Source organism: Erinaceus europaeus, chromosome 7 (assembly GCF_950295315.1).
Source record: "Erinaceus europaeus chromosome 7, mEriEur2.1, whole genome shotgun sequence".
Taxonomy (NCBI): domain Eukaryota; kingdom Metazoa; phylum Chordata; class Mammalia; order Eulipotyphla; family Erinaceidae; genus Erinaceus; species Erinaceus europaeus.
In genome coordinates, this window is record NC_080168.1 from 10,946,501 (window position 1) to 10,970,850 (window position 24,350).

A 24,350-nucleotide genomic window follows, 5' to 3' on the forward strand; every position below is an offset into this window, starting at 1 on the left:
ACAGTCAATGAGCTTGTTTTGTTAGTTATTGGGTAGTTTCATTCAGCTCCATACCAGCACTACAAATCCACTGCTTTTGATGGCCTTTTTTCCCCCCTTTAATATATGTGTATATATATATATATATGACACAGAGAAATTGAGAGGGGGAGGGGAGAGAGAGAGAGAGAAATAGACACCTGCAGACATGCTTCACAGCTAGTAATGCCCCCCCCCCCCACACACACACACAGGTAGGGATCTGGGGCTCCAACCCAGGTCCTGTGTGTATTCTGCATGGTACCATGTGCCTTTCACAGGGTGCACTGCTGCCTGGCCCCCAGTAGTTTCATTCTTTAAGAACATTACCACGGAGACACAAATGTCTGAAGACCATACAACCTATGTCTGTGTCACCTAGAGTGTCCCCTGGTGGACAGACCACATACCTTGCAGCCACTGTGGGTCCTGGTCTTCATCAGGGGTGTGGTGGTGCACAGCTCAATGGCCTCTGGCTCATGGAAGATCACGGCTGGGAGAGGCTCCTTTTTCAGTGTTAGAACATTCAGTTTAGACTTTAGCATGGTCTGAAAGTGCTGGAAAGCAAAAAGAACACAGAGTTAAATCACTGGCAATGACACCTGGCATGACGATCCATCAAATTCAGTAGCAAGACCTTTGTCTTAGAAGCTGTTTTACAGAAGGGAGATAATAAATAGGTGGTAAAGGAGAGAGAAAACATTTGTCAGGACATCACTGAAATGGAACGCGGGGAGACAGTCAACTCCAATGCAGACACCATGAAAACATGACATGAGGACAATTACCCAGTACTGTGCTCTGAGTTCTTCCAAGGAGAGATGACTAAGTGAAATCCTAGAGAAATAACCCAGGAGAAATATAAGCAAGATGTTTGGAAGAGAATGTTAATAGCAACTATTTGCAGGAAGACCTAGAGATAATGAGAAAAGGCAAGCTAATGGTGGAGAATTCAAGACTTCTGTCCTCTGCCTTCTTCATTTCTGCCATGCCTCAAAACTATAAGAAATTAATCTCTCCCCCATGAAATATTTTATCTGCTATATACTAAGCAGACTCTAGATGATTACTCAGACTATATGCAACTCCTGTCAGGACTAGTTTTGAAATATCCCCAGAATCCAACCATATTAAACCATCACTAGCTTATACCAAGTTTAGTTTTTTAATTTATTTTTTAAATTTTATTAGTGATTTAATAAGATTGTAAGATAACAGGGTAAAACATCTTTGATGGAGCTGCTTATATCAGATTCAAAGCTGCCCTGTCCCTATATTGCCAGAGCAGCTAAAGATCCTTCTAAAATATTATGGAATGCCACCCCTCTGCTATCATTCTCCCAAGCCTCCCCTCTCCCCATAGAAAAACTCCAAGACCTCCCCCACCCCCAACTCTTCATTTGCACTATTCCAATCCTTAGGTCCATGATTGGTCAACAATTTGTTTGGCTTTGTATGTTAACTCTCTTTTCAACCACCAGGTTCCAGATGCTAGCATGATGCTGACCAGAATTCCCTGGACAGACAACCCCACCAATGTGTCCTGGAGCTCTGTTTCCCCAGAGCCCTGCCCCACTAGGGAAAGAGAGAGACAGGCTAAGAGTATGGATCGACCTGTCAACACCCATGTTCAGTGGGGAAGCAATTACAGAAGCCAGACCTTCCACCTTCTGCATCCCATAATGACCTTGGGTCCATACTCCCAGAGGGTTAAAGAATAGGAAAGCTATCAGGGGAGGGGATGGTATACAGAGTTATGGTGGTGGGAACTGTGTGAAGCTGTACCCCTCTTATCCTATGGTTTTGTCAATGTTTCCTTTTTATAAATAAAAAATTAAAAAAAAAATAAGAAAAACTCCAAGTCCTCACCTGACCCTGTGAGCCCACACATGATTCATGGGTCCACTCCTAGTTTAAAGACAGATCTAGCCCCTTACTCACTTGCTAACTTTGATTCAGACTCAGCAGTTTTCTCTCATTAAAGAAAGCAAAGACTCAAGTACTTCGGATCATCTCAGCACGCTAAACCTACCCAAAGAATCCACAAGTCTTGCTTCCGCATCTTCTCAAGAAGCCTAGGCAAATGAAACCTAATGAGACAGTCCTTCCTAATCAGCATTATATAAAATAGTAGATGTATTCATGCACATGTGTGTACACACACACATACACACACACACTGGCTTCATGAACATACACCCTAAAATTTTATATAATGCTGATTAGTGCTCCATGCTCTGCTGGGTTCCATGTTTGAAATACTACTTGAGGTTGAAACTGCCATCTTGAAATTCGTAGGAGCTTAATGTGTGATCTTGTGTATATAAGTCCAATTGACCAACACGTGTGTGAACAGAGGAGATATTCACACTATGTGGGCCCCAGGTGAGTGAGGAGTCAGCAAGACCTAAATGTTCCTTGCTAGGTATGGGGGACATGAGTCTGGAGTTGCCAGTGATCTTCACACTGATCAAGGGCAGTCTGAGAAGAAGCCCACAGAAAGACGAGAAGGGCTATAAAAGGAAAAAGTGAACATTACTGATCCCCTACATTCTGAGCTGGTCTGGCTTAGATTTACCCATGAATTTAGCAAGAAGAACCAATACCATCTGTTATGCTGACGTAGGCTTGAGGTAGGTATCCAGTTATTGCAACTGGAAGAGTCTCATCAGTACTAATTACTTTCCCCCTCCCTCCAGGGCTATTGCTGGGACTCAGTGCCAGCACCGCAAATCCACTGCTCCTGGTGGCCATTTTTTTTTTTTTTTTTTTTACCATTTTATTGGCTAGGACAGAAAGAAATTGAGAAAGGAGGGGGAGATTAAAAAAAAAAAATGGAGCAAGAAAGAGAGACACCTGCAGACCTGCTTTGCCTTTTGTGAAGTGGTCCCACAGCAGGAAGGGAGGTGGGGGCTCAAACAAGGATCCTGGTGTGGGACCTTGTACTTTGTACTATGTGCACTTAACCAGGTACACCACTGCCCAGCCTCCAAAATTACCTTTTGATGTAAAAATCATCTGTGAAAATAAAATGACAGGGTGAGAAGACAGCATACTGTTTATACAAAAAGACTATTGGGAGGGCGGCCAGTGGCACACCAGGTAGAGTGCACATGTTACCATGCGCAAAGAACTTGGTTCAAGTCCCCAGTTTCCAGCTGCAGGGGGAAGCTTCACAAGTGGTGATGTAGTGCTACAGGTGTCTCTTACTGTCTCTCTCTATAGCCCCCTTCCTCTCGATTTCTGGCTGTCTCTATCAAATAAATAGAGATGATAATAAAAAAAATCATAAAAGGAAACTTTCATGCCTGAGGCTTTATGGTCCCAGGTTCAATCCCCAGCACCACCATAAGCCAAAACTATGCATCACTCTGTTGTGTGTGTGTGTCTTTCTCTGCATCTTTCTCATTAAAGTATATAAAATACTTTTCTTAAAAAAAAAATAAAGAAAAAGGGGAGCAGGGCAGTAGCGCAGCGGGTTAAGCACATGTGGCACAAAGCACAAGGACCAGCATAAGGATCCCAGTTCAAGCCCCCAGGATCCCCAACTGCAGGGGAGTCGCTTCACAGGCAGTGAAGCAGGTCTGCAGGTGTCTGTCTTTGTCTCCCCCTCTCTGTCTTCCCTTCCTCTCTCCATTTCTCTCTGTCCTATCCAACAACAACAACATCAATAACAACAACAATAATAACTACAACAGCAATGAAAAACAACAAGGGCAACAAAAGGGAAAATAAATAAATAAATTATTTTTTAAAAATCTTTAAAAAAATTAAAAATTTTAATTAAATGATTTTTTTAAAAAATCTTCAAAAAAAAATAAAGAAAAAGAAAAGACACCACCAGCTAAAAAATTTAATGAACTTCATAAATACTGAACTGCAGAAATAAATAGCAAAGCTATTTTCAAAAAGAAGGTGAACTGGGCAATTAGTTACTTACACCAGCTGAGCCTCAAGGATAAAGGCCCAAATGATACTGTGAAGAAGGTATTGTCATCACTGAGTGAGTTACTCCTGTCTAAGGAAAGCCCTCTGAGCTAATGCCAAAAGGAGCTGCACCCCAAGTCACAAGAGATCACTAAACACTGTGCCTTCAGTGACATTCAGCTCCAAAAGCAAGAGCTTTGGCTGAGTAGCAAAGACCCAGAAGCTGGGTGAAGATCATAACTAGCTGTCAAAACCGCATGGCCTTGTACTTCCCAAACCTCTGTGTTTTCATCTGTGGACTTTAAAATGCTCCGTGATGTCGTGTCAAAATGATAGGATCATCTGTTCTCTAAATGGAAAAAAGCAAGTGCAATAAAGATGCTACAACATATAATAACATAATCTAGTAACTCATAAAAAGATGACAAAAGGGAGTCGGGCGGTAGCGAGGTGGGTTAAGCGCATGTGGCACAAAGCGCAAGGACTGGTGGAAGAATCCCGGTTCCCGGTTCAGTCCTAGGCTCCCCACCCGCAGGGGAGTGGCTTCACAAGCAGTGAAGCAGGTCTGCAGGTGTGTGTCTTTCTCTCCTCCTTTTTGTCTTCCCCTCCTCTCTCCATTTCTCTCTGTCCTATCCAACAACGACGACATCAATAACAGCAACAATAATAACTACAACAATAGAAACAAGGGCAACAAAAGGGAATAAATAAATAAATATTTAAAAAAGATAACAAAAGAGAAATCCAACAGAAGAGCCTGGAAAAGCCACACTTCTAAATGAAAGATGCACAGAGTCTGATTTAAAAAAAAAATGTGTTATTCATTCTTAGAGAATGGAAGTGAACAGTGTTGTAGAAAATTAGGGCACTGTGCCTGACAAACTAAACAAAGCTGGACTTTCTGCATTCGGTGTTGTATGTGGGATCCTAAAATAGAGTCTCTAAATCAAGCTCCATTATGCAGAGGAGGGGTAATCACCATGCCCTGTATAATTCTAAGTTGGTGCTTCCTCCTCCTATTCAGACATTAATCTCTGACAGTTTAGCAGGCGAGGATTTACATATTTTACCAATTCAAATCAGGTCTATCTCACCTTTGTATTGATTTTGCATCCAAAGTATAAACAATCTTTGGAAAGCAAAGCCAGCTTCCTCGTTTTTTTTTTTTTGTTTTTTTTTTTCTTCTTCACCTGTAATGTAGCAGTAACACTATCTTCAAATCCAGAAAGGAGACACTAACATTTTGATCCTTGGTCCATCTCTGCATTTGCACTGGACTTGACTACAATGGTCAGTTATAACTTGCAAATTACCGTCTCTGAAATGCCCTGATCAGGCTTCAGAACTATTGAAAATTGCCTTTTTTATATAAAAACATTCAGGGGGAACAAGGGAAGAGGATGACTCAAGCTACTGAAGTTTTCAGTACCCCCCAAACAAAAATTAATTTGTACAAGTGTACAAAAAAGTGAGTAGGTCCCGGACTCTTACTTCATAGTCACCCTTCATTTTATTACTTTAGGGAGTTGTGAGAAATAAAGAAACCCCATTTTGCACTCACTTTATACCGTTTATTTTTAAAAAGGTATATTCAAATCCCAAATGTGAGAAAAGAAATTTCCTGTGACTCATTTGGGACCTTTAATAAGATCGTTCATTTGTCATTTTAATATAAATACTTTAGATTTCTTCTTTTAATAGTTACTGGAGCATTTTCACAAAAGCAAGAAAGTGTTTCTGCTAAATAAGCAGGAAATAATTTGCATGTGATTTACAATAATTATATGAGTGAGCACAAGAATATTTTATGGAGCTGAATTCAGCTTTCATTTAAGTGGTTTAATGCAATCAGTTTTGTGAGTTTGCTTTTGATATTCTGAAAAGTAAAATGGGATCAGATAACTTCCCTGTCTAGCAGGTCTGAACAAAGTCACACGACTGGCTGTCAAGTACCAACTTTTCATGTTACTCATACTGATCTGGTGATTCAAGGAAAAGAGAAACCTACACCAAGCTGGCTGGCATTGGCATTTTCACTGCAAATTAACCTAGTAATTACCTTATTAAAAAAAAAAAACCAAAAAACTCCCGCTTCATTTCAAAGGCTGCCATACAGACACTCATCAACTGAAAGGCTTTCTGTATCTATCAAGGTAAGAGCTATTTTTAAACAAGCTGAAAATGCTCCTGTTCACACACCCCTGCTTATTCCTGCAGTTTTAATTGTGAAAGCATTGCTTTTGCACATCAGATTCTCTCAAGGGCTGCTGTGGGAGGGGGACATTAATAACCCCACACCCACAGAGGATGCAGATGGCCCCCCAGGCGTGCAAAAGGCTCCCCCAGGAGAGCATATATGTGAGTCTCATGCACAGACTTCGATGTCTATGCAATCTGTCTATTTTTGCTCCTGATCTGACACACGTGTGCGCACATACGTGCTCACCTTAGCATAGTAGTTTCTACCAACGTCCAAATTAACTGTCTCTCCATCAGCAAACTATTCTGTGATGACAGAGGCCGCAAGCTGCCCACCCAAAGGAATGTCCAACCCATCCCTGTGTTTTGTCTGATTGTCAAGTTACTTTAGGATGAAAGCTGGAATTCGGATTCAAGATACATAAAGATTAAATTTTGCATTTCCACTTCTCTGGAAAGATCTGAAGATCTGGGAAAGCATCTTGCATTCCCTCGTGTCAACAATCAGCTCCAGCTGGTCTTGGCGGCTGCCTTTCCCTTCCTGGGGCGTTTTCTGCTGCAACACACAGGAACTCCTCTTTCTTCAGCATCAGCTTTTCCTTCCATACTAAATACCAGTGACTACTTCTATAGCCGTTCCTGCCTTAGCAATTGCTCTCCAGTAGTTGACTTCTTTGACCCTTAGAAACATTTCAATTTGCAACCACTGATTTGAAATGACAAATAGTTGGAACACAGAACCAAAATCTCACCTACCTGCTCATGACAACAACAACAACAACAATCTAATCACAGCTGAGTTCACTCAGACCCAAACGTAAAGCATGAAAGTGTAACTAAGAGAGTGTGTGTGAGGGAGTGTCTGCAAGACAGCTCACCTGGACAATGTTTGCTTTGGCAAGCACAGACCTAGGTTCAAGCCAGGTCTCCATAGTTTTTGGAGGAAGGATTGGTGCAATGATATCTTTCCCTCTCCCCCTGTGTCTGTCTGAAAAAAACAGGTCAGATCAAAATTGTAAAGCCCCATCAATGACAAAAAATAATTTTTTTCTTTCAACTAAAAGAGACTGTGTGAATAACAGAGAGGAAAGAATGATATAAATAGGCCAGTGTGAGCCCAGAGGACACAGGCTGAATATTTAGAGATTCTATTTTTCTCTAAGCAAACGATTCCCATATACACCTCATGGTGTTTCTTACTGCATGGAATATAATTAGATTGCTAAAGATCAATACTTCTGAGTTCTGCTTCAATCAAGACAAAGCAACAAGCACCAAATTAACACAGCCACTTAAAACAATCGAATAAACCAGGGAAATAGTATGAAACTGCCATATGTAAGACAAAAGATATCAGACAAAGAAGAACAATGATTTCTGAAAGATATAAAACTAGTAACATAAGCTTTCCAAGTGCCCAGAGAGTTTGCAGGGGGAGTGGGGGATGAAAGACACACACAGGATCCAGAAGACTCCCTGAGAGAAGGGAACAGAGATGAGAAGTTGGATGTCAAAACCAGAGGCGTGACCTATAGAGACAGAGGATTCTCTCAGACATTCCCATGAGATTCAGTCAGGGTTTGCATGAAAGGACACCAACTAAGACAAGGAAATGACCAATGAGTAGAGCACAGAGCACTGGAGCTCCTCTGGGATCAGCAGGTAGAATGTTCCAACCAAGCAGACTTGGGGAAACTCATGGAGTCCTCTATGGAGCTAGGCAAAGCATTCAAGGTCTAGTCTGAGTGGCAGGGAACAATCAACAAAAGACTCAACACCAACATCAGAGAGGAATCCCTGTGGAGTTAGCACTGCAGCTGTGCCACCTGGCCCCTAACTGCAGATCTTGAAGAGAAGATACAAAAGAATCTCAGTGCTTTAAAGTGATTCAACAGAATTACACCAAAATGCCTGAAAGTAAGTTCCTCCAAAATAAAAAAAAATTTAAAAAAGATCAGATATAGGGCTATGAAAATAGCCAGCAACCAGCAAAGCAAAATTGACACATCTAGCAGCCAATCAAAAATCATGGGGCCAGGCTGTAGTGCAGCAGGCTAAGCGCACATGGCACAAAATGCAAGGACCTGCATGAGGATCCCAGTTCAAGTCCCCGGCTCCTGACCTGCACGGGGGGGGGGGGGGGGGGGGTCGGGGGGTCACTTGACAAGCTGTGAAGCAGGTCTGCAGATGTCTTTCTCTCCCCCTCTCTGTCTTCCCCTCCTTTCTTCCATTTCTCTCTGTCCTACCCAACAACAATGATAGCAACAGCAACAACAATAACAATGATGAACAACAAGGGCAACAAAAGGGGAAAAAAATAGCTTCCAGGAGCAGTGGATTCATAGTGCAGGCACTGCTGAGCCCCAGTGATAACCCTAGAGGCAAAAAAAAAAAAAAAAAAAAAATCCACTAGTCATACAAGAAAGGCAGAAAAATAGAACTCACAATGAAACAGCCAGTTGATGAATCAAAACCTGCTCACAACTGATTCAGGCATTATAATGAGAGGGCTCATGGGCCAGGCAGTAGCACACCCAGTTAAGTGCATATGTCTCCATGCACAAGGACCCAGGTTCAAAGCTCAGTCCCCACCTGCAGGGGGAAAGTGTCACAAATGATGAAGCAGGTCTGCAGGTGTCTGTCTCTCTCTCTCCTTCTCTATCCCCCCTCCTTCTCAACTTCTCTCTGCCTATCAAATTATTAAGTAAGCCAAGTGAAAAAAAAAAGACATTTCATTAAAAGTGTGTCTTCTATATCCCAAAAGTAGAAATAATGAAAAAAAAGGATCCAAACATAACTTCTAAAGATAAATAATGCAATGCCATAGGGTAAAAAGTATGCTGAATCCCACTGAAAACAGATTTTATGACAGGAAAAAAAATGAACTATTAAGGCAAAACAATAGAAACTTCATAATGAAGTAGACTAAGGCAAAATATAATAATGAACTGAGGGACAGCTTCAAATATCCTAATACATATGTATATTTGGTGTCCCGGGGAAATAAAGAGAAACAGAAAAGAAAATAACACCCCAAAACATTACAAATTTGGAAGAAGAAGGAAAAAAAACACAAGTAAAAGAAGCTGGAAGCAACATAGATGTCCAACAATACGTGAGTGGCTGAGAAAGCTGTGGTCTATATGCACAATGGAATATTACTCAGCTATTAAGAATGACAAAGTTGCCTTCTTCACCTCATCTCGGATGGAGCTTGAAGGAATCATGTTAAATGAGATAAGCCAGAAAGAGAAGGACGGATATTGAATGATTTCGCTCATAGGCAGAAGTTGAGGAATAAGAATAGAAAGGGAAATAAATACAAAGTAGAACCTGGACTGGGTTTGATGTATTGCACCAGAGTAAAGGACTTGGGCAGGGGGGGTGCTTTCAGGTCCCGGTCCAGGATGGTGGAGGAGGACCTGGGCTGGAGGTCCAACAGATAGCTCTCTCCCATTTCCCCTGTCTATTCAATAATAAATAATTTAAAAGATTAAAAAACAGTATAAAAATTCAAAGTTTAAACATGAGTCTAGGTATATGATTCATAAAACAGGACAAATAATTGCCATGAAAATTTATGTCTCTGAGAGAGAGAGAGAGAGAGAGAGAGAGAGAGAGAGAGAATACACATCTCATGAAGAGGGAAGCACCTTACAATATTATCTCATTTACCTTCCCAAAATATTCTGAAAAAGAACCCAGAGAAGACTGGTTCTCAGGCATTCGAGGTCAGGAGACAAAGAGTCACTCACATCATGTGCCATTTCCGCAGTGATGACGTCAGAACCTGCCAGAGGAACCGGCATGTGTACACACAGGACGTGCAGACAGACTACCACCCTTCTTCTCCTGGCCCATTGCCTTCCATTTAAATTCCGACAACTGTTTCAAAACTATCTGGAAGCCAGCACACAAACGCTCTAACGGCACCTATCCAGGTTGCTGAATTGCGTTTCATTACTTCCTCCCTCCTTGGCTCTCTTTCTTTTCACTCATTTGTACTGTCCGCTGTTTTCAAAATGCCAACAAAGCTGGGAGATAGCCCAGTGGGAGAGCCCAGGCCCTCGAGGCATGAAGCCCCAGCTTTGATCTCTGGCACTGCATACGCCACAGCTGAGGCTTTTGTAGCAAGTTGTGACTGATATAGGAGTGCAGAATGGTTTTTATTGTATTTTATTTTATTAATTAATTTATTTACTTTTTGCTTCGAAGGCTATCGCTAGGGCTAGGTGCTGGCACTATGAATCCACCACTCTTGACGGCCATTTTTTTTTTCATTTTATTGGATATGACAAAGAAATTGATAGAGGAGGGGGAGTTATGGGGGGAGAGCAGGCAGTAGCACACTGGGTTAAGAACACATAGTGCAAAGCACAGGAGCTGCACAAGGATCCCACCTGTGGCGAGGGTCACTTTATAAGCAATGAAGCAGGTCTGTAGGTGTCTATCTTTCTCTCCCCATCTCTGTCTTCCCCTCCTCTCTCCATTTCTCTCTTTCCTACCCAATAACAACAACAGTAGCAACAACAACAATAATAACAGAAAGAATAACAACATGGAAAAATGATGACCTCCAGGAACAGTGGATTCAGAGTACAGGCACCAAGCCACAGCAATAACCCTGGAAGAAAAAAAGAATGGGGGAGGGGAGAACCTGCTTCACCCGCTTGGGAAGCTTCCCCACTATAGGTAGGGTTCATCCAGGGGCTCGAACCATGATCCTTTCAAGGGTCTTTGTGCTTAGTACTGTGTGTGCTTAACCAGGACCCGGCCCCTGAGAAGGGACTTTGTGCGTCATGCAGGACTAAACTTCTCCCGTTGCTATTCAGTTCCATGAATACAGGAAGATTGCCTGTCTCTTTCGACACCATGATACCCAGGAAAGTCCCTGACTCAGTGTATAGAAGGATAATGGAGGGAGCGGATGGAAAAACAAGTACTAAGGTTTAAGAGATGTCTTCTTTATTGTGGTTGAATCCAAGGAGGTCAGAGCAGGTAAGACATAAGCTGATAATGAAAGCTGACAAGTGTCAGGTGCAGTTTACCTTTAAGATGTCTGGGAAAACAAGCGACTAACCACAAGGTAGATGTGACAGCCCTACAGCTCACTGAACCTTTGGTGCCTCTGTGATTGTTTGGCCTGGAATCAAATTCAGAAAATTCCAGGTCATCTCCTACCCGCTTACTTGGGTGGCTAGTACTGATGCGTTTGACATTATTTGGGGCTCAGACACAGTGAAAATAAAACAACACTGACTGTATAGTGAGTCTGTGTTTAGATGAACTTGTGACCAGAGAGAGCCTACTTGGTGAACACCTTTTTTTTTTTTTTCTTGTGGATTGAATTGTGCCCTCCGTCCCTACTTGAAGTGTTAACTCTCAGGTCACTCAGGCTTTCTTTAGGTCCTAAAGGCCATGTGGTGGCCCACCTGGTAGATAGACACTACCCAGTTTCAAGCCCTCAGTTTCTGCCCGCAGGTGGAAAGCTTCATGAGCACTGCTCCAGGTGTCTGTCTTTCTCCTCCCCTTCCCTTCTTCTTTTTTAAAATCTCTGTCTCTATTATAAAAGGGAAGAAAAGATAGATAAATGATAGAAAGATAGATAGACAGATAGACAGACAGACATACAGACAGACAGACAGACAGACAGACAGACAGACAGACAGATAAAAACAGCCACTGAAGAGGAGTCAGGCGGTAGCTCAGCGGGTTAAGCGCACACAGGTGGCGCAAAGCGCAAGTACCGGCCTAAGGATCCCGGTTCGAGCCCCTGGCTCCCCATCTGCAGGGGAGTCACTGCACAAGCAGTGAAGCAAGTCTGCAGGGCTTTCTCTCCTCCCCTCTGTCTTTCCCTCTTTCTCTCCCCCTAGGACAGAGAAAAGTTTAGACAGAAGGGGAAGCTAGAAAGAGGGAGAGAAAGACAACTGCAGACCAGCTTGAAGTGACCAGGTGAAGTGACACCCCCCCCCCCCCTGCAGATGGGGAACTGGGGGCTTGAAACTGGATTCTTGGGCAGGTCCTTGCACTTCATACTTTGTTCGTTTAACTTGGTGAGCCACCACCCAGCCCCCCTTTTCATTATTTTGACTCTCCACTCTGTACCTGCATTCATCACTTTGGAGAAAGGTCAGTGCTAGGGCAGCTCTGAGCAGAGCACCAGCCCTGAGCAGTTCTCTAAAGACTTCCTCGTGTTCCTCCCCTGTCCTGGGCATCAATGAATGCCATAGCTGGGTCCATTTCATCTGTGTCCTTCTGCTGTTTTATTACAAGCAGCTCATGTTAAAGCTTACACAGAATCAATACAATTTGGCTTTTTAGTTTATTTTAAATAATTAGTTAATTTACTATACTTTTATGCCCATGAGCTGATATTATTAGAGCCCTGTCCTTAACCTGGAGTGATTTACATCATCTGACTTGCTTCTTTCATGCCTGAGGCTTTTTCTGTAGGATTATGTTCTACAGAAATAATAGAATAAATAGTGAAATTACCATGTGGAATCTCAAGCAGTTTGATCTGGCATGGCCTGTACATGAATGATAATATCCTTCTCTCTCTCTCTCTCTCTCTCTCTCTCTCTCTCTCTCCCCCAATCCATCCATTAGTAAATAAATAAATTAGAAAATCTATTTTAAAAAAGTGGAACACTCCCATAAGACCATGAGCCATGAATGAAGAACAATCAGAGTATAAATACCTCAGCTCCAAAGCCTTATAAATGGATTAACTCAGATTTGCAAGGCATGGCTTGGTTTGGAATTTTACATTTCAGAAAATTTTCCCACAGAATTAAGCACTACTTACACTTATGGGCTATCCTGATAGCATTTCCTCTGCTGGTTTCCTTTCAAACCACTTCTCTGATCCTTGCATTTTTCCAATAGAGTCTATGTGCTCACTCTACATTGATCATAGGCATTCTATGGTATGAAGAAATATCACAAAGAAAAGCCAAAATTATATAAGCAAGAACACTTTATAGAGATAAATATAAGTAATCAAATTTGGTTTGTTGTAAATTAAAGATGGTTACAAATTATTTGACATGTCTTACCTCACGCAGAAGGACTAGTGTCCCTTCTAAATAGCCTTTAAGAAATTGGCTACCCCAAGGGATATTGTGTCCTACAAAATTATCCTTCAAATATGAGGGAGAAATAAAGATTTTTCTCAAATATCCAATAACTAAAGGAATTTTCCACAATCAACCCCACCTTATAGGAACTTCTGAACCGAGTCCCACAAGAAAGGAGGAAGCAAAGGAATATTTGCTCCAAACACCAAGTTGCAGATGCCACCGTGATGTTAACCTGACTCGCCTGGATAGACGACTTCACCAATGTACTTGGTGAAGGTACATTCACCTGGAACCCCACCTTGGCTATGTATGTTAACTCTCTTTTCAGTAACCAGGTTCCAGATGCTAGCAGGATGCCAACCAGACTTCCCTGGACAGACGACTCCACCAATGTGTCCTGCAGTTCTGCTTCCCCAGAGCCCCACCCCACTAGGGAAAGATAAGGACAGGCAGGAAGTATGGATCAACCTGTCAATGCCCATGTCTATTGGAGAAGCAATTACAGAAACCAGACCTGTCACCTTCTGCACCCCATAATGACCCTGGGTCCATGCTTTCAGAGAGATAAAGAATAGGAAAGCTTCTAATGGAGGGAGTGGGATATGGAACTCTGGTGGTGGGAATTGTGTGGATTTTTCACCCTTCTTATTCTATGGTTTTGTTGATATTTTCTATTTTACAAACAAAAGAAGAAGAGGAGGAAGAAGAAGGAGGAGGAGGAGGAGGAAAAAGAAGAAGGAGAAGGAGAAGGAGAAGGAGAAGGAGAAGGAGAGGAGAAGGAGGAGGAGGAGGAGGAGGAGGAGGAGGAGGAGGAGGAGAAGGAGAAGGAGAAGGAGAAGGAGAAGAAGAAGAAGAAGAAGAAATAAATAAATAAATAAATAAATAAATAAATAAATAAATTGGCTACCCCACCCCACTAGGGAAAGAGAGAAACAGGCTGGGAGTATGGACTGACCTGTCAACACCCAAGTTCAGCAGAGGAGCAATTACAGAAGCCAGACCTTCCACATTCTGCACCCCAGAATGACCCTGGGTCCATGCTCCCAGAGGGATAAAGAATAGGAAAGCTTCTAATGGAGGGAGTGGGATATGGAACTCTGGTGGTGTGAATTGTGTGGATTTTTCACCCCACTTATTCTATAGTTTTGCTGATATTTTCTATTTTACAAACAAAAGAAGGAGGAGGAGGAGGAGGAGGAGGAGGAAAACAAAAAAGAAACTGGCTACCCCACCCCACTAGGGAAAGAGAGAGACAGGCTGGGAGTATGGACTGACCTGTCAACACCCATGTTCAGCAGAGAAGCAATTACAGAAGCCAGACCTTCCACATTCAGCACCCCAGAATGACCCTGGGTCCATACTCCCAGAGGGATAAAGAATAGGAAAGCTATCAGGGGAGGGGAAGAGATATGGCGTTCTGGTGGTGGGAATTGTGTGGAGTTGTAACCCTATTATCTTATGGTTTTGTCAAAGTTTCCTTTTTATAAATAAAAATTTTTAAAAAAGAAAGAAAGCAATTGGCTAACTTCTACTATCTATCTTGCAATAGTGAGTGTTGGAATCCAGATGCCATGTTGTGAAGAAGCACAAACAGCCCAAAGGGGTATGCGGAGAGGAAAGAGAACTATCCAACTCAGATCCTAGTTCACAACTAGCACCAGTTTTCAGGGCAAATAGCCATTTAAAGTATATCCTTTAAATGCAGTTAAGATGCCTCAGATGATAGTGTAGCTCTGTCCATCTTGCAGGTTTATCAGCAAAAGAGATCATTTTTATTTTATCACAAAGATAATTCTGGAGGTGACTCACTATACAGAAAAATAATAGTGATAATAATAATAATACACTAGAAAATCCTGCATACAGATATGACAAAGTTACTGGACCTGACAGGAAATATTCTGCACATCTCAGTTTTAATCAGACTCTGTTCATTTTTTAATAGTATTTACTGATAAGAAATTTTAGAAGATGGATAAACAAGGATATTTTAAGTAACTAACTCACTAACAGGGTCATGGGGGATATTTTGCTTGTCAAAAAATATATGTGTATATATACATATGCATGTATGTGTGTATTCATATTAACCAAGACTATTGCAGTTTACAAGTCACTTATAATTATCACAAGTCTCTGTGACCATCCACATTATGGTATTTCCAAGAAGCAGGAAGACATTTAAGAAATATTTTCAAACAATTAGGAAAATAAACAATAAGTCCTCCAAAGAAAGTTTAAAATAGAACAGAATCAAACAGAATGTATTTTCAAATGCACATGGTAGACAAAACGTCTCCACTCACAGCCTACAGTCATGAGGGACGGAGAAAGGGTAGAAATATGACCCTCATGCCCTCCCACCCCGTGCCAAGATAATCCATCCTGCAGGACCACTGTTCTTGAACAAATCATCTTTTGATCAAAATCAAATTAGACCATTTCTTTTCTTAAAGTTCTATTTTTTAAGTTTATTTTATTTTAATTATTCATTTACTGAACAGAGGCAGAAAGGAATTGAGAAGGAAGGAGGAAATAGAGAGGGAGAGAGAGACAGTAAGTACTTGCTTCCCCTCTCATGAAGCTTCCTCTCTGCAGGTGTAGTAAGGGGACTCGAACCCACGTCCTTATACATGGTAATTTGTGAGCTTACACAAGTGTGCTAGCACATGTGCTCCTAGACTATTTCTTTTCATTGCTTCCACTGACCACCTTCAATCAAATATAAACCTGAACATGGATCACTCAATATTTTAGAAAAAATCCTGTACAAATATGAATAACCAGGGATATAATGCAAATGATATATCTCATTTCTTTCCCCCAAAGCAATCCCAAATGGAGTTGTTTGTATTTGAAGTCACATAATTCAGTTAGATATAAGAAGGTTCATAAAACCCATTAATGCCAACTGGGCTTCTGGGACAGGGAGAATCCATGGCTCCTTAAGAATTTTCAGCGTTCTCAAATCTCCTGCCTTCTATCAACTGCCTGAAATACAACACAGGCTCTTTCCTCTAATCCCAAAAAGCAACATCTATCAAAGCGACAAATTCAAAACAGGTGCGTATAATTTTAGAACAACTTTATATTTCCTTTGCTACATTCAACATGCTCATAAAATCCGATGCTTGCTGGCAGTTGCCTGCAAAATTCCAACATTTTTTTTAAAAAGGTGATTAACAAAATAAAAGGGCAAACAAGGCGATGAAGAAACAGGACTCTCTATCGGCGAATGAATTTGGTAAACAACCTCTGGTCCATTTCCAAGGGGACAGTAATTGATTCCATTTGGCTCAGAGCTGACCGGTCTTTGACTTATTCCACAGTCACACACCCAGCAGTCTTCCCTGGGGTCATATGACTTTCACTTCCTGGATTCAACACACACTTCACTATAGCTTGTGCTATGTGCTGTTTCTATTAGGTAACTAGCCTCACAAATTTAAAAGCCTATATTCCAGCAAGTTTTCGGATACTCTGGTCACAAAGATAAACGTTACTAACACAGGCCATGTTCCTTTAATACATAGTCTGCAAATGAATGTCTGACTTCAGCAATTCTTGATGGATGGCTACATGGACTTTGGCATCTGTTGTTATTAATGGCTTAGTCAACCCTACCACAAAAAAAAGAAAAAGGAGTTGTATAAGCCCTAAGTACTCTAATTTTTCATTTCTATGACAGACATCATGTGCTTTCTTTATAGTTATGCAACTAACAAAAGGAAGGAAAATAAACTATTGAGGGCCTGGAAGAATCCACTGGGAGGCCAAATGTATCTAGGAAGCGCTACTTCAGCAGAGAGGATTACTTGAATTTGAATACTAGTAGTAGCTCTGACCAGACACATGAACTTGGAAACTTAGTTAATTCCCCAAGCTGCAGCTGGCTTGTCCATAAATGGAACATGTATAGTATCTATTCTTCACAGAACTGTGTGAGGAGGGTTAGCTGAGTACAAACAGGCAGGGTGACTAGCAGAAGTCCTGACACTAGCCAGAAGCCACGGGTACTAACCACAAATGCAATGCAAAGTGCATCTGCCACTAAAGACACTGTCAGCTGCCGAAGAAATCTGTCTGGAGCCACGACCCTTCTTGGGCCTACGTGTGAGCCAAAAACTCAAACTCAGCTACTCTACTTCTGTGAAGAGGTCACACCCCAAACCTCCCACCTCTGTGAAGTAGGGGCACAGTGGCCTGAGAAATTATCTTGATCAATCATTAAGAATGTTCAGGGGGAGGGAGTCGGGCTGTAGCGCAGCGGGTTAAGTGCAGGTGGTGCAAAGCGCAAGGACTGGCATAAGGATCCCTGTTCAAGCTCCTGGCTCCCAACCTGCAGGGGAGTCGCTTCACAGGCAGTGAAGCAAGTCTGCAGGTGTCTGTCTTTCTCTCCCACTCTCTGTTTCCCCTCCTCTCTCCATTTCTCTCTGTCCTATCCAACAATGACAACATCAATAACAACAACAAAAACAACCAGGGCAACAAAAGGGAATAAATAAATAAATTTAAAAAAAAAAAAAAGAATGTACAAGGGGTTGGGAGGTAGTGCACCGGGTTAAGCGCACATAGTTAGAAGCACAAGGACCCGCGCAGGGATCCCTGTTCAAGTCCCCGGCTCCCCACATGAAGGGGAAGTCACCTCATAAGCAGTGGAGCAGGTCTGCAGGTGTCTCTTTCTCTCTCCCTCTATCTTCTCCTCCCCTCTAAACTTTCCTCTGTCCTATCTAATAAAAAATGGGGGGCATGCCCACCAGGAGCAGTGGATTCATAGTGCCAGCACCGAACCCCAGTGATACCCTGGAGGCAGAAAAAAAAAAGATACAGAGAACAGCTGGTCCCTGATGCCTAACCTTCAATTTACAGACGAGTTAACAAGGAAGATTAAAAAAAACAATAAATTAATAATATATCTTTGCTTATTTTCACCAACATAGAGAATACCCAGATATCTACTATTTAAACATAGAGCATACCAGGATATCAGACACACTGTTGTCTAACTCCATCTATTATTTAAAAACACTCATTATAACCTCCTCTCCCACATACCCAGTGATAAATAAAATTTTAAAAATAAATAAAATAAAATAAAACCTCTGTACCAAGAACCTATCTTTGGACCAAGTCTCACAGAACAGTCTACAAAATATTCCAGAAGGCCTGGAAGAATCCACTGGAGAATCCACGCATTTATGTTTAGCACCCGCAGCTCCTGGCTAGTGTCAGGACCTCTGCTAGTCACCCCTCTTCTCTCAATTTCTCTCTGTCCTATCCAACAACAACAGCAATAACATCAACAACAATGGCAACAAAATGAGGAAAATGTCCTCCATGGGCAGTGGATTCCTAGTGCAGGCACCGAGCCCCAGCGATAACCCTGGAAGCACTCAAAGTTTACTTTTCAGTGAACACCACCTCATTAACGATTTTCATTAAGAGAGTTGCCATAGTGCTTTCGATTCTCCCTTTTCTACACCCACCAAACCGTCCTTTCAAATGCCTATCGACAGATGACCCGGTGAAGAGGACATGGGATATAGAATACGACGTTGCAATTAAAAAAAGATGATATTTTTTAAATAGACAATATTGTGTTCTTTGGGAAAAAATGAATAGAATTGGAGGTGATTATGCATAGTGAGGTAAGGGAGGAAGTAAAGGACAGCTATCAGATGGTTTCACTCATATGTAAAGTCTAGAGAGTTGAAACACATCAACTTGAGAAGAAAAAGTAGTCACTGGACTCTAAGGCCTTGGGAGAACTTTGGTGGTTATTGTTGAGAAGGTGAAAGTACAGGGCGTCAGTGGTGGGGGCTTATATCCCCGTTATTTCATAATCTTATAAATCACTAATAAAAATAAGAAGTCAAACCACCCTCAATACTAGCCATTGGGAGATGGACTTTCCCTTTAAAGGAACTCAATTATAAAACTTAACCATGCAAGTGCCCCAACCAGCTTTTTTTTTTTTTAAGCAAAGGTCACTGCATGCAAAGTAAATGCCAGATTTTATCTGGCTGCAGCAGCACAGAGCCTGCGAGCTGATTTCAGCAAGGCAACTGTGGGGAGGTCATGTGTCTGTCCTGGACTCAGCCCTGAGTGGAGCCACACAAAGACAAGAATAGTGATGCTGGGCCCTTTCTGAATTAACCTTCTGCTCAGAAAGAGTCCAGTCTGCTCAGGTCCACCCAGTCTCTCCTCAGCAGATACTCTCATGAGCCAAGCCCCTGGGCATCAGGAATCCACGTCGCCTACACCAACTGAAACGAAGAGTGGGGTGGGTATTGCACCAAACTATAGGACTCTGGTATAGGAGAGGGAGTGTTCAGGTTCAGGAAACTGATGGTGGAAGAGGATCTGAGTGAGGGGTTACAGTGTTTATACGGAAAACTGAGAAATCTTACACATGGACCAGCTACTGTATTTCGCTGTCCACTGTAAACCATTAACCCTCCCCCATAAAGAGGGAAAATAATTCTTCTCCAGGAGCCAGGAGATGATGCACCTAGTAGAGTGAACAAGGACCAGGTTCAAGTCCCTGGCCCTCACCTCACCGGGAGGAAACACAAGCAGTGAAGCAGTAATGCTCTCCTCAATTTCTCACTGTCTCTATACAAAGTAAGTAAATACACACACACATACATACATACATACATACATACATACATAGTCAGTGGATTCATAGTGCAGACACTGAGCCCCAGCAATAACCCTGGAGGTCAAAAAATATAAATTAAGAAATTAAAAAAAAAAAAGAGTGGAGTAGAAGGGTGAAACCTCCTGGGCAAACACACACACACACACACACACACACACACGGAGGGTGGCACCCGGGTGCTCCTTGTAAACATGTTCCCAATCTGAAGCCTCCTCTGTCTTCTCACATTTCTGCCTGCTTGGTGTTTTGCAGAAAGTTCAAATGACCTATTTTATTTTTTTTTTCCTCCAGCACCATAAAGTTGTGACTGACATTTGTGATGATGTGCCTTGGACAATGCACACAACCCAAGGTGAGGGCTGACTCACCCAAGATTAAATCGCCTCCTGTGCAGTAAACAGTCGGCTGGGAATGCGGGTTCTGGTGAACTTGTGTGAGCCGGGTGCCTACAGCAGGTATTGGGGAAATAAATGATCGTCGCTTAATCACTTTGTGTGCTATAGTTACATATAGCACAGCAGAATACACTGGGTTTTCAGAAAGTCATACGGCATGTTTGCCATGTTCTTCTATGCAAAAATGCATCATGACTTTCCCTGCAACCCAATACTACGGAATATAGCGATGCCATGTTGTAGGGGGGCTGGGCAGTGGCACATCCGGCTAAGCACACATATATCACCATGGGAAAGGACCCAGGTTCAAGCCCCCACTTCCCACCTGTAGGGGCTACGCTTCACAAGCAGCAGTGAAGCAGATCTGCAAGTGTCTTATCTTTCTCTCTCCCTCTCTATCTCCCGCCCCCTCCTCTCAATTTCTCTCTGTCCTGTGCAAAAAAAAAAAATAGAAAGGGAAAAAAAAAGAAAAGATCACTGGTAGCACTAGATTCATCATGCAAGCACTGAGCCCCAGTGATAACCCTTGTAGCAATACCATGATGTAGTATGTATAATGTCATGTAAAATATATTATTATCACATATAATATTTCATGTATTACATAATTCACATAATACAGTATATGCTACTGCTACCGTTGTGTTTGCTGAGTGACGGAATAAAGTTTTAGGGGGGGGTGTTTTGCATGTGTCAACACCAGTAAGAAAGGTCTTTCACCCTGAAGCAGGTGACTCTCTGTGTCTCTACACCCATCCACACCTGCTAGGACCTAGAACAGCAGGTGTGTGGGCCCCACCTCAGACCCGTTGAATCAGAAGTTCTAGAATTAGGGAACTTGTCCCGTGCTGCCCCTCCATTTGACTCAGAACTGCTGAGGTGTCTGAGCACCCCCAGAACAAAGGGCAGCTTCATTAATGAGGTGTCCTCTGCTCCGAGACTTGAAGGTCAAGTAAGTGACAATGGGATGTTGCCAGGTGACGTGAAAGGCAGGAAGAGACCAAACGAGAGAGGCAAATCTTGGAGCAGCAAATGGTCAAGGCGGGCTAGAAGAGAGAGAATGAGAAGGGCAATGGCAGGCGATGATGAAAGACACAAGAGGCTCGGCTCAGGTCGAGCAAAAGCCTGTCCTTTCATCATGCCGTGTAGAGCATGAAAAGTCTGTGAGAATGTGGGAACAAGGGATGAAAGAGGAAAGACAACCAGCAGTGAACCTTTGCAATTCACATTTATAACCACATTACAAGTAAGAGAAGGTGACAGTAATGCCAGGAAGTTACATGATACTTCGCTCCAGATGTTCTTCCCAGAAAGACACCTCCACCAGTGATGGAAGGGTTCCAAGTCATAATCACAATATCCCAGTGTCTTAATTTTCCATGGAGAAGTTCTAAGTCAGTGAATGTCAATAAAAATCAGATAATGTATCTATGTCTATAGTGATACATGCATATATGTTAATATATAGTAATGGACACAGTAGAAATTTTTTAAAAAATAGAAAGAACTGGCTCTGAAGCTCCGTTCTGTCATATTTCTCTCTGTAGACATAACCAGAGAGGGCTCTTACCTAACAGAGGCGGCTAGGAAACAGTTGGCATCATCAGCATGAACAGACTACTTTTTAGTAATGAAAATTAATAACCCTCTGAGTTTGCCTGGGGCAAGGAGACTGAATGCCACAGTGAAAAGCTATAAATGAGCCTCCCTGGAAAATCGCAGTGATTTTAAGAAATTTATTCCAAACCTGAGGCACTTAGAGGACACAAGTCCCAGCTTTATGTTGAGCATCTAACTCTCTGACCACAGACTCTTGTGGTTTTCAGCTCATGACCATGAATTGCTTAAGCTCCTGTTATCTTCAATCAGAAAGGAACCCTAGACCATGTCTCCAACCACTGTCTCCTATGACCCACGCTCTCAGCCTTCCTGACCCATGTTTAACACCTGGGGTCATTCTCAAGGCCAGTCATCCCTAGAGTACTCATGAAAACGATCTGTCCTTGTCATTTTTATTAGTAGTAATTTTGCAGTGGTTTACAAAGCTGTAAGACTTCAGGGGCAGAGTTTCATATACCATACACATATGTGTTAGTAAGTCACTGCACCCACCATCAAAGTTCCAGTACTGCCCACGTCTCTGACAATCACCACTGTTCTCTCACAGTCGAAGAGGCAGTTTACTATGTTTCTGAAACTTTGTTTAATTTGACCATCTACATTCCACATATGAACAAAGTCACCTGCTAGTTGTCCTTTGCCTCTTTATTTATCTCACTTAGAAATAGTATCTGTAGATCCACTTGGCCCTGCACTGTATACAATGTCATTGATTCAATTACAGAGACGTATTACACTGAATATATACGCCATGGCTCTTTTTTTTTTTCCTAGGTTTTCTTTTTTCTTATCTTTACTTATTAGTTGCTAGAGACAGAGAAAAATTGAGAGAGGAAGGGGAGATAGAGAGGGAAAGAGACAGAGAATGCACCACTGCTTTATTACTTGTGAAACTTTCCCCCTGCAGAAGGGACCAGGGGCTTGAACCTGGGTGCTTGTGCACTGTAGTGTGTTCACTTCACCAGTTGCGACACCACCTGGTCCCTTATGCTATGGATGGACATTTACGTCTCTTTATTTTGGCTATTGCAAATAAAGCAGTTATAAACACTGGGGTGCATATATCCTTTCAAAATAGCATTTTCAAATAGTGTTTTCAGGTCCTTGCAACAGATGCTTAAGAATGGTATTGCTGGGTCCTAGAGAGTTTAGTGACACTGCTGGATTGTAAAGAATTTCCTTTCTTTCTTTCTTTCTTGCTTGCTTGCTTGCTTGCTTGCTTTAATACACCTTTAATAGCCACTACACCAGTCTTAGAAAGCCAAGGCTGATAAAAACCAGTTTCTCCAGCCATGACTGCAAACAGGCTGGGCTCAATGTGTGTCCATAACCTTAAACCTCAAGCAGGAAGTACAGGCTTCTCAGGGCTCTTTATCTGTACTTCTTCAGCCATCTCCTCTCCCACTCTGCTGTTGGACTACTTCACTCTTTCTCTCCCCTTCCCCTATCTCTACATCTCCAACTAAGGGGCTTACTTCCTGATGCTGCCTAAATTGGTTCCCCAGTGTCCTGGCCTTTGAAACTTGCAGTTGTAATCGTGTCTGGAAAAAAAGGTCTTTCTGTATCTCTCTCTCATTAAAATAAAATACATATTTTGAGTCCTCTCTTAAATCTGCCCCTGCTGACACTATTTCCAACAGCAGCTTCTCCATCTTCCGTTCCCTCTACGCCCAAATGGAGCTTCCTTAAGCTTCCTCACCCTGTGCACAGTCTTACTCCTCCCTTTCTTTCCTGGCTTTGGCCCCACCCCTCCAGTCACATGACTCAAAAACAAAATCACTATTGGGGTCAGGTGGTGACACACCTACTAGAAAGCATATGTTACAATATGCAACAACCTGGGTTCAAGTCCCAGGTCCCCATCTATAGGAGGAAAGCTTGAGAAGCAGGGAAGTGGTGTTGTTGGTGTCTTTCTTTCTCCCTTTCTATCTCCTTCTCCCTGTCACTTTCTCTCTGTCTGCATCTATTCAATAGATAAATAAAATCTTTTTTAAATCAAACGTCCACTGTTTCATCACCATTAAGACTGTCCATTTCCTTGTTCCCACTCTGATACTTCCCCAATGGTTTCTTTAAAACAAAATGTTTTTTTAGTTGTATTTATTGATTACATTCCCATAATACAGAGAAAAATTAAGAGGGAATGGGGATAGAGATGGAGAGAGACACCTGTCTCTCATGAAGCTTTCCTCCTACAAGTGCATACTGGGAGCTTGAACCCAGGTCTACATATGGTAATGCACACTTAACCGGGTGTGCCGGGGCTCACCCCACCTCCCGCCCTGCCCACTGGCTTTTAAAACCATTGTGCACTGCAGCCAGGGAGGTAGCACAGTGGACAGAATGCTGATCTTTCAAGTGTCCCTTCAATTCCCTGAACCACCTATGCCAGAGTGATACCTCAGCACTCTAATAACCTCTCTCTCACACTCATAGATAAGCAAA

At 42.3% G+C, this 24,350-nt stretch overlaps 1 protein-coding gene across 3 annotated transcripts in view; it reads right to left on the reverse strand.

Annotated features, from left to right (window-relative positions):
- PID1 (phosphotyrosine interaction domain containing 1) overlaps positions 1-24,350 on the reverse strand; it is a 223,990-nt gene that overhangs the window by 129,891 nt on the left and 69,749 nt on the right. For all 3 annotated transcript variants that reach the window (XM_060193731.1, XM_060193732.1, XM_060193733.1), the window contains exon 2: positions 429-575. In XM_060193731.1, the coding sequence (XP_060049714.1) occupies positions 429-575 (147 nt within the window). The remainder of the gene's footprint in view (positions 1-428; positions 576-24,350) is intronic.